The sequence below is a fragment of the Buceros rhinoceros genome, unplaced genomic scaffold (genome assembly GCF_000710305.1).
Source record: "Buceros rhinoceros silvestris isolate BGI_N320 unplaced genomic scaffold, ASM71030v1 scaffold11907, whole genome shotgun sequence".
In the NCBI taxonomy this organism is placed as follows: domain Eukaryota; kingdom Metazoa; phylum Chordata; class Aves; order Bucerotiformes; family Bucerotidae; genus Buceros; species Buceros rhinoceros.
This window is the reverse complement of record NW_010421619.1, coordinates 29,325-40,261: the sequence shown is the minus strand read 5'-3', so window position 1 is coordinate 40,261 and position 10,937 is coordinate 29,325. Positions and strand designations below refer to the sequence as shown.

At 48.2% G+C, this 10,937-nt stretch overlaps 1 protein-coding gene across 1 annotated transcript in view; it reads right to left on the bottom strand.

The window, feature by feature from the left end:
* Window positions 1-3,155: 3,155 nt before the first annotated feature.
* Window positions 3,156-10,937, bottom strand: part of LOC104496598 (transmembrane protein 110-like) — a gene marked incomplete at its 5' end in the record, with an annotated part of 21,848 nt that continues 14,066 nt past the window's right edge. The window contains 3 exons of the mRNA XM_010139742.1: window positions 3,156-3,269; window positions 9,730-9,846; window positions 10,847-10,930. Of these exons, the coding sequence (XP_010138044.1) occupies window positions 3,156-3,269; window positions 9,730-9,846; window positions 10,847-10,930 (315 nt within the window). The remainder of the gene's footprint in view (window positions 3,270-9,729; window positions 9,847-10,846; window positions 10,931-10,937) is intronic.

Below are 10,937 nucleotides of genomic sequence, written 5' to 3'. Positions count from 1 at the left end.
AACGAGCATCTGTGAAGCTGACTTCTCCACCCAGGAAGACAGCAGATCATCCAGCCCATTCCCCAACAACTTCCCATTTCAGTAGCACAGGGAGAGCAGGATAGTGGCAGTGACCTGCTAGACAGTCTGGGCTTCAGTAGGTGCCGTCTTCATGCTGTCCTCAGTGAACAGAGATTTCTTTGAAGTCATCACTCTCCTCCCCCATTTTGCTGGTCAAGTCTATTGCTAAGGGGAGCGATTGGCTCTGGCTCTCCTCCCATCTCTCCTGTACATAGATATGTATATATATTATATACACACACATACATATTGCTAATGCTTCAGGTGCACTGTTACTCCTCTTCCTCCTCCTCCAGCCAAGGAAATATATTTCTTTCAGGGCCTGAAGTGTGATCAAGTGATCAAGTCCAACTTCCCAGCCATATGAAGCACCTGGAGCAATATAATCAAGTTCTCATTAAGGCTCCAGTTATTCAGTTCACAATAAATACTTTACAGTGAATGCTGCAGTGAAGCTTTCATTTGGCAAAGATAAAACGAGCTTCAAAGCTAAGATTACGTATGTTTTACACTGCTGGACAAGCTCACTTTACCAGACAGCTGGAAGAACTACTCACAAGTTAACAATAGATTGGGAAGCAAAATAATTTCCGTGGATAATTAAAGGTCAATGATGTTCTTCAGCCTCTATATACTTGGTAGGAAGCAAGAAGTGTGTTAGGTGAACAGACCCTAGCGTTCTGTTCCCACATTAAACTCAGAATGTAACCACATAAAGAAGACTGATCCAGCCTTTAAACACAGTAGCGCAGGAAACAAGAAACCAGAGTTTGTGCTCCTGCTGCCCTAAGAACAGCAAGAGGAAGGGCAGCCTTCCTGGAGACTTCAGCTTTCCCCATCTATACAAGGGCATCACAACGCTCCCCTCTCTTTGAAAGGAGAATGTGTCCAAAGCTTAGTCCTCACCAGCCTTTGTAGCACAGAGGCACGTTTGTTCTCATACCCAAGGGGGTCAGAGCACTTTGTTTGCAGTGATGGGGTCAAAGATTGCAAGCTGCTCAGATAGCTCAGGAATGAGGGCTGAGCAATCAGCTTGGAGCAAAGTGGGGACGATTGCACACAGCCACTGCAGACAAGGGAACGGGACTCCTAAATTTAGGGTTGCTGAAACAGCACTGGCTACACAGTGCTTGGGAGGGACAACCTTCCCCTGTATCATGCTTGCCCAGCTGTCACCTACCATGAGCCTCTTTGGCCAGTCTCAAAAAGAGCTAAGAGCATGATGTGTCTTCCCCACTCAAAATCATGTCACTCACCTGAAATACCAGGACACCTCCAAACATGGAGCACGTTTCTAACAGGGAAGCTGTTTTAACTTACTTTCTGTCAAGACCTTAAACAGCAGAGAACTTATTTCAGCCCTTTCCAGAGCAGAACTCTGCCAGCCAAGCAAAAGTTGCATTGTGAAACTGATTTCACTAAGCAATATAAACGAGCTATTCAGAGCTGTGTGCCATGTGTTCCAAAAACCATTTGATGTGCCAGCACAAGGAGGATTTTGACCCCTCATTAAGGAAGGAAGACATAAAAATGGATTTAATTTCCAGAAACACAGTATAAGGCTGCGCAGCTGCAAGCGTAGCCAAGCATGTCTAGTTCACCAAGGGGCATCAAGACTTTGATTCGCATCTAATGTTTCTCAACCACTTTGAAGTTGGAAAAACACTCCCAACAACAAAAGCTTCACACGCTCTCAGCTCAGCTTTTAAAAGTCTAAAGCCTTTTTAGTTAGAAAATCCAAATCCTTTCTTCTCTGCTTCTTAATGAGACATGTTTTCTTCAGAAAAATACAAAGTGGGGGGGTGGGGGGTAGATAATTCCTGCCCAACTTCTGTCTTGCAGTAAGCAAGGGCTGTCCGCGGCTTATCTAGGTTTGTCTGTCCAGCTCAGTGGATCTTGGATCAGGTCCTGCTCTGAGGTCTACCCCCCATTTGGACTCTGCATGGGTCTCCTCACAGTTGTGTATCTGCACCCAGCCTGGGAGTTGATTACGGAGCTGCTCTATGCTCTCCCTCCCAGGAGGGCTGCGAGGCGTTCTGCATTTTTGTGTATTTATAGACAAACGCACCATGTTAACAAGAGACCAAGGGCAAAGCCCTGCACCTGACAGTTGGTGCAAAAGATGCCAAGATCTGGGATGCCAAGATTCAGCAGTTGTCTTACTGTTACACCCAGATCACGGCTGATTAACGGGGCTTCACCTCACTCCTCAGATCTGTGTTTTGAATCAGGTCCTGCAGAGATTTTATATGTTTGTTTTAAACTCGATAAAGTAGTCGTCTTTGAGTTCCTGATAAACACTCGCTTGTGAGGTGGCAACTGAGATCCATCTCCGAGTCTGTTCCGGTCTGGAATCCAGCACTGAAGCAGCTCACACAACCCACCTACAGAAACCGAGCACCGTGGCTGAGCAATTCTGTAGATTTACCAGGGTAGCTCTGCTACAGAAAGGCAACCTGCCCTGCGAGGAACCAGTTGGGAAAGATTTCAACAAGTTCTCTTCCTCTCCTTTACAGTGTTAGGGTCTTGCAAAACATGAAGAACACAGAGGCATTTCAATTATGAAGCAGTTTTAGGTCAAGTATTTATTGCATTCCTTATAAAATAGTAAAAAGTCAGATCCACTGAGACAATCTCCCCAATTCAAGACATTTAAATACATACTGCAAACCAGTTCCTTTGAGTATTGTGAATATAAAAAAGTGTCACATTTCAGGCAGTACAGGATAGATTTTTTTTTTCCTTTTCTATAAAAAAACCCCTCAGACAGACAATCTTCCGATTTCAGTCTCCAGCCCTCACAAAATTACACCCAGCTGGCCAGCCAGAGAAAGTACCTATCCGCACCCCTAACCCCCATGTGCCTGCGTGTGTGCAGGGTCAGAGAGGTAAAGCAGATACCGCTCAAGCCTGCACAGGATGCACCGGCACCGGCCCAGAGAGACAGCTGCAGAAGGACAGGTCTAGATGAGGCAGGCAGAAGGATCTCTGCAGATCCATAGGGATCAACTAGCATTCCTCACCCTACTCCTCCTTGGCCAGCTCAAGGATCACAGTGATGCTTTCCTTCCTCCACCTCCCTCGTCTCGGTGTTGTCAGATGACCACTTGATAGCTGGGCTGCTTCATCTTCTGGTTCGTTCCCCGGAGTCCTGAAATATCCTGGTCACTTTCAGACTGATCAAAATCCATGTCTGGAGAGAGTAACACCTAGAAACAAGAACAGACAGATGCTGACGGAGCAAAAAGTTCTCAGCTCTTCTTGGTACTGCTTGTTGAAGGGGTCAAGCACCCCTAGAGGGGTCTGCTGCAAGATATAATCTTCTCTGGCAGATAGGAAAGGTCTCAAGGTCACCTTGATCACCTCTCCAACAACAGCCGGACAGATTTGAATGCAGACACCATGATGATTTGGTGTCCCACTCCTCCACTTCCCCACTAAAGCAGAACAGACAGATGAAAGCTCTGTTCACCGTGGGACAGCACTCACACTGACAAGCATGTTCAGGCCAGGCTGCAGCCACGGTATAGGTGTAAAAAAACCTAGGCCATGTATTTTGCAAACAGCTGTACCAAACATAGACCTTTTCCCAGGTCACCAGCTCCTTGTTATCTCCAGAGCTCAGCCAGGAAAGAGCAAGCAGACCTAGAGATACCTTCAGTCATGGCCAGCAAGCTCAGGAGCTGTGTCCTAGCCTGGCAGCGTTTTATTTCTACCTGGCTCAGGAGCTCCTGGCTCAGTCTGAATTGCGGGAGCCAAAACAGAGCACCGACATCTCTCACTGGTACCTCTCCAGGTAAGAAAGCCCACAGCTTTGCTGCAGGACCAAAAAGGCTGCCCATTGCCTCCAGGAGCACCTATGCTCTCAGTAGCTGATTTCAGACTCGAAGCTACCAAGGGGCTGTTTTGAGCTGACTGCCTGCCACCAGCCTGAAGCATTTGCATGAAGTAGGCAGAGCCACACATGGGGTTTCCTCCAGCCACATCATCTAGAAGAGAAAAAAGGCCGGATTTTACTTGGGCTATGGCTGCACTGACAGCAGAAGAGCAGAGACACAATGCCAGCAGGCTGGGTGGATGCGCAGTTTGTGTGGGTAATATTCACAGCTTGACAGATTGATTGCTCAATGCCATCCTACCCCTTCCTTCTTATCTCAAAAACCTGACTCTGGGCAAGAAAAGCCCCACCCTCGTTACAGCTAGCTATGAGCATGGCTGCACCCTTGAGCTATAGCCTGTGTCATGTCCGGCAGTACTCGGGAGCTCAGTCAAGTCATGGTCACATCAGGAGCCTGGCCAGGTCCTTGGCACCTCAGCACCCAACTCTACAGATGGGCACAAGCCTAACGGCACAATCAATGGCCTCCAGTGATAGCTCCTTAGATAAGCAATGCCAGGAGCCCTTTTCTCCTCTTCCGCATACCCATCACAGAACCAAATAGCATCTTTAATTCATGGCTGGTGTGGGGACAAGGGGCAGGTACCACAACCAGCCCCACAAACACAACTTCCTCCAGCAAGTGTAGACCTCCCACCCAAACCTCAGCCCCATCTGACCCCAACTCTGCTCCAAAGACTAAACCAATGCACTATGAAGCTCCTCTGTGCCTGACGCACGGCAGCCTTCCAGCCCAAAGGCACGAGCCAAGGGATGGTACGGGAGCTTTCAGCCAAGCACATTCTCCCACAGAGCATCCCCAACAGTTCAGCCAGTGCTGGAGCTTGGGCAAAACCAGGAGCATGGGGGAAAGTAGTCTCATCCCTGACTGTCTACAGTTGTGAATTGACACGTCCTCCCCCAACTTGTTCGCACTTAGGCAGCGCCACAGGACCAGTCACCACAGTAACGAAGGGACTAAACAGGAAAAACAAACGGCAATGAGTCAATGACTTCAAAGGAGCAGAAGAGCCGCAGGGGAAGGTTTCCTCCCCACCCTCACGCACACTCCAGCCCCTCTATCTGATGTTATCATTGCAGCAGCATGTCAAACAGAGGAGAGCGGTAGATCTGATTAAGCTCTCTTGTCGACCCAGTGGTCTCAAGGAAATTTTATTTTTGTTGTTCAGGACACACACTGGAAAGTTTCCATCTCTTCCAAGTGAAGATTTCTCCTCTGTTTATTATATTAATAATCTGATGCCCTTGAACCTTAAAAAAATGGGTGGATAATTAGTCACATGCAGCATTATAACCCCACTGAACTCTGACAGGCTGCAGCAGGCCAGTCTTGGGGCTAATGAACTCGTAATTTCAGTGGGTTTCAGCTGCAAACTCAAACCCTGTTGCAGCTAAGCGTGGCTGATTGAGCAGGCACCGAGCATTGCGCATCCAGACCCACTCAGGCTGCTACCTGCCCACCACACACAGCTTGTATGAAGCTGCTGGAGCTAACGGCCCCCCAGTAACCTTTTCACGATTCCTCTGGGAGCTTCCTAATGCGGCAGCAGCACACCCTCAGATACAGTTTTCAAGCCAGACTCCAGTTTGGGAGTTTTCAGCACAACTTGGACAAGGCGCTTCCCCCACAGATGCATCCAGGTCAGGATCACAGCAGGTTGGTGGCACAGCTGGGAATGGATCGTGGTTTCCTGCTCCTGAGACAATGTGCTACTGTCTCGGTCAGCAGTCCTCAAATACTTCATGCATTCCTCCTCGCACCAGGAGGCCAGCAGCTTGCAAAACAGCATGGGTCATGCTACCGGAACAGGGCTGCCCATGCGCTCTGCCAACCCTTCGTGTCTCAAGAGTAGAGGCTGCCTACTGGTTTGGTACCTCATCCAAGCAAACCCTTCAGATAACCAAGCCACCTCAGTGGCAGATTGCATGGACACATGAGAACTACGACACAGGCTGTAAAACAAAGGAGCTCTGGGGCCATTTCCCTGCTAGCAATGGAAACCTTTTGGTCTACAGCTCCATCAGGCTGGTGTAGAGGTAGGAACCATCCCACCATCCTCCTGCACCTAAGCTTAGACAAGTTCCCATGAGTAAATAGGGCTGACAGTTGGGAGAGTCTCCTTCCAGATGCATCTTTATGTCCACCTTCAGTTAGCTTCCCTGTGAGGACCAGGCACCTTAGTTCACCTTGGGCTATTCAAAAATCAGCTCAGTTAAGTAACCCGCAACTCAAACTTGCTCTTGGAGTATTCTCCAATACTTTAAAGCAAGCAGCATAGACAGTGGCATTCAGCACCTTCAGCCTTAGCAATCTGCCAAAGGATCTTCGCAGCTCCTATGAATGGAATTGGGAGAGGTGCTGAACTCCTTGCTGATCCGTGGCAGGTCCCCATGCAGTGTATTAGCTTTCCTCCCAGCCTTAAACTAGCCTCTAGTTTCACCCTAAGGGTTCTCACAAGTACCATTGTTCTTAGACCAAATTTTGCTTTAAGGTTTGTCTCTGAAAACATCTTCAGAAAAGGAGCAGAAACTCACACACCACTCTTGGGAAAAATCTAGAAACCAGTTTAAAAAAAAAAAAGATCAAGTAAAACATTATTAAAACTGTTTCCTGCACTCAGGAAAACAGCGCAAAGAAATCACTGATAAAATCTAAAGTTTACTGGCACTTGCAAGTGCCAGTAAAGAGACTCAGGTCAAGGACAGGACATATACAAAGCAGGGCCATGCGGATGAACGCATTTCCCCACCCCAAACAGCACTGGATTCAGACTGGCACTCTTGCCTTCCCATGAGAGCGCAAGAAAAGACTGTGTGAAGGTCTACCAAGGCAGGGCACAAGTCTGGAACAAAGCTTTAAGACTGACTTGGAAGGAGAGGTGAAATCCTTTCAGCCATAGCAGTGAGTTTGTCCCTTCCAGTAGAACAGTTCAGCAGCTGGTGCATTACAAGCAAGAGCCCACTGTTCCAGCTGTGCCTCACCAGAAGAGCCTTAAAGCCCACAAGAGACTGCCAGTTCCCTGGTCTACGCTGGAATCAGCAAGTGACACCAGTGGCAGGTCTGCTGGTTGCTGGGTTTCTTCTCGCTACCTAGATGGTCTACCAAGCCAAGGACAAAGCTGCGTTTTCCTGCTATGCCAATAGAAAATACTGAGCGTGGGTTTTTAACAGGTTGCCTCCAGCCTGCCCTTTCCATTCTCCTTCCCTTCCCCCTTCCCTTTTCCAAACACAAACTGCTAGTTCGAGTGAAAATAATGACACTCTCTATCGGTGAGATAGGCAGGGGTTGAAATTCAAGAAGGCAGCACGATGGCGAGCTGTTGGCGCCTGCTGCGAGACAGCCCTGATGAACCCTGATAAACTGTGGGATACATTAGCCTCAGCCAGCTCTGCTCTGTGCAGGGATGCTCCTCAGCCTCACTTCCTCCCTGGGGGGCAGCAGGGAGGGAAGAAATTCCTCCACTTGAACAGGTTATTAGCAGCAACGAGCCCAGCAAACACTCATTTTCTGGTTTTTGAGCCCAAATTCTGACCAACCCAGCTGAAAGGCCCAGCCATCCAACATAATCTTTAATTCATAGCATGAAGCAGGAGCCTATGGCTATACCTCAAGGCCCAGCATCAAGAAACAGGAGTTGGAAAAGGGGTCACCCACTTCTTCATTTCTTCATTACCACCTCCTCTGTGCAAACTATTTGTTGGCCAGAGAAACATGCCTGAGCAGAAAGGACACAGCTCCCACAGACTGCTCTAGGCACAAGCCAGTCCCCTTGGTAGCTCCACTGCAGTGATAGATAGGAGGGTTTCAAGATGGACCTGCACATCAAAGGTCTCAGCAAAAGTTTGTCTTAGAAGGAGTCAAGTACTTAGAAGATGGAGGAAGACTTTGACAACAAGAATCAGACTGTGGAAGTCCAACACTGCTTGAAACAACTTGACTGACTGAGCTACCAGAACAGCCTTTCCCAGCTTCTGGAGATTAACAGATCTCTCAGATTATCCAAAACCAAGACAGAGGCTACAAACACTTGTCCCATCTTCAGTGAGGCAAGGCAGAGGATCAGCTCCACTGCCACGGAAACCCATTAACTGCGACACCATCTGTGTATCCACAGCAGCCACCTGTAAGACTAGATGCTCCCAGTTTAGGTTTGAAAGGATGGAAAGCAGATTGGCAACTCAACTAGAAATGCCACCCTTATTTCTGAGAGGGTGTAATTTTAACTGAACTTAAACCTTCAGGAACACACCAGCATATCCAGTCAGTAAGGACATCTTCACCACCACTGTCACATTTGAGGCAGACCTCCAACCTAGCTGCTTCAAGGAAGTACTGCTCTTGAACATCAATCGCCACTAAGAAACCAGGACTGTGCCATAACCAGGGAGATCTTCATGCCCAGAGTATAAAGATGCTCCATCCATCTTCACGTCCTAGGTACGAGTTCTTAGCTTCAACACACAACTATTACGACATCCTGGCACTGCCTAGCTCAGGTTTCTCTTCCCCGCTCTCTCCAAAGCAGTAACAGATTTCAAGGATGCCCTCACCACACACACTCACCACCCAGGGAACCTCCCTGGGGCACCGTGCTCGCATGTTTCGAGTGACCTCACCAAGCTACAACGGTTTATCTGGAGGCTTGGCCAGGAGGAGTGACTCACTTGTCTCCACAGCTACTCACATCTGCCTGCCAGTCCTGCCAGAGGGAGGATGCCTCCAACACCGCAACCCCATGAGGGGCAGCCACTTCCCGCTGCACCCTTGAGCCATGGAAGCCATCACTGCTGTGCAGACTGCCCAGCGCGCTGTTAAACACAATTGCCCCCGCATGCACCGCAATGTCACCAGTAGTTGTCCATCCCACCCATCAACAGAAGAGCAGAGTTACTCTTTATAAAAGAGCTCTCAGAAAGGCAGAGCTATTTCTGTTGATTCTAAATTCCTCAGCAGGAGCTACTCCAGAAGCCAGCCTGTGTCTGCCAGAAGCTATCTTATCTCAGAGAGTTTCGCCAGGGGACCGCAGGATATCAACAGTTGGACACAGAGCACTTTGAAACAGGGTCTGGGTGCCAGGGGAAGGAAGGGAATTCAACCCAGCAACTCAGGTTGGGATCTCTGCCCAAAAGCCAATGAGAAGCACAGATACCACCTGCCCGGCAAACCACACGTCATTAACATGAACAAAGTCTGCTGGGACTGGAGCGCTTCCGCCCTCTCATAAATTTGAAGTGTCAAGCTCAGACCATGCAAAATTCCTACAGTTAAGGGGACATTATCTGGCTGAAAAAAAATACCAAATGCTGACAAAAATAGGATTCCCAGCTAGGTCTTGTCCTCCCAAAAGGATGCTACCAATTACAGTAAGGAAAACAAGCTCTAAGCCAAGATTAATCATAATTAAAAATGGGAAAGCAGAAAGAGATGGTGCAGAGGTACCCACCAGCTTCAAGGTGCCGCTCCAACAAGCCCGCAGAGGTTAGTACAAAAGCCAGGTCATCCTTTACAAGACACTGTCATCATTTAGGGCAATATTTCAGCAACATTTTGTAGGCTGTAATACTGTTTTGTGTTAGACAGGACCAGATCATTCCAGAAAACATCCCTCTCCACCTCAGCTACAAGCATGGAAGGTCAGTTTGGCTTAGCAGGGTCATCAGTCACATGCATAAAGCTTCATCACCATGAAGCAACGTGATGGTGGTGAAGCACACAGACCATGCCACAAGCTTGCAGTTCGGTCTCAAACACAGGACATCTTTGGTCCTACCTGAGATTCCTCAGTCCTCCTGGCCCGAGAAGCTTCTATGGATCCACTGATGTCCAGAATCTCTTTCTGCTTATATTTCCTCATGATCAAGCTGTCCACGACCCAGAACATAATGGCCTTGGGGAGAAAGAAGTTGAGTGAATAGATTGCAGAGACCAAAATACAAAGCCATTAACTATTTCTTCTCCTTTTGGTTTCTCCAGATGTCCAGCCTTGATCCACCTCATTTAATATCTAAATTAATCCTGAAGTGTGTCCATGAAGGTTGGACAAGTCAAACTTCTGAGATCACTTCTCGCATGAATCCTGTTGATTCCATAGTTGTTGAAGACCCAGTGAAGCAAAAAAAAACAAACAAAACCAAAAAACACCCCCAAAAATACAATAGGTGAAGTTTCCACCTCCATCCCAGGTTCACCTGCTTTGTCTGCATCAGTCACTAGTCAGCATTGTGAGAAGCAGAGTTTGCTTTCAAATAAGGAGATGCAGCATCCATTGCATCGCTCACGGTATAGACTGAAAGGAGTTCACCTTGTCCAGGGGGATCTGAATACTAACCCCTTGTATTCACTTCCCACCTTAGCAGGAACTAAGCAGCAGGTCAAAGACTACCCAGAATCAGGGGAGCCAGGCAGAAGCTGAGCTTTCAAGAAGTTTTAGCAAACTAGTTTTGCAAAGATCAATAGCTCTGGGTAACCCGGACACCTTGCCTTGCTATTAAGCAATCTGAAGTCTAGCCAAATAGCCAGATGGGCAGGTTGCCAGAAGCCACCACTGACAAGCCATCCTACAGGAACTTAAAAGGCTCTGGGGCATTCCCATGCCTGTAGCTTGCTGCGGAGATGCAGCTAATGAGCTCCAGCTTTCTTCAAACAGTCAGTCACCCAGCCGCTGGGACAAGGGAGTGGGAATTAGGAACAGACACCGCTGCAGGGCACTGGTGACATATTTGTGTATTCATGACAACAAATGTATTTATTTCCATGCCCCTCCACCCTGTCCCAGCCACTTGCATTACTCAAGGCTGCCCCAAGCCAGTTCCTGTCCACCCTCCTCACAGAGGGCAGACCATAATTCCCAAACCACCCCACCCAGCGCTCGCAGAGGCATCACTTACATTGACTATAAAAGGCACAACAAACATGACCAGGACAAGCTCCAGCTGAGGGTTTGGGATGTAACCCAGGAGGATCTGCTGAAGCTGCAGA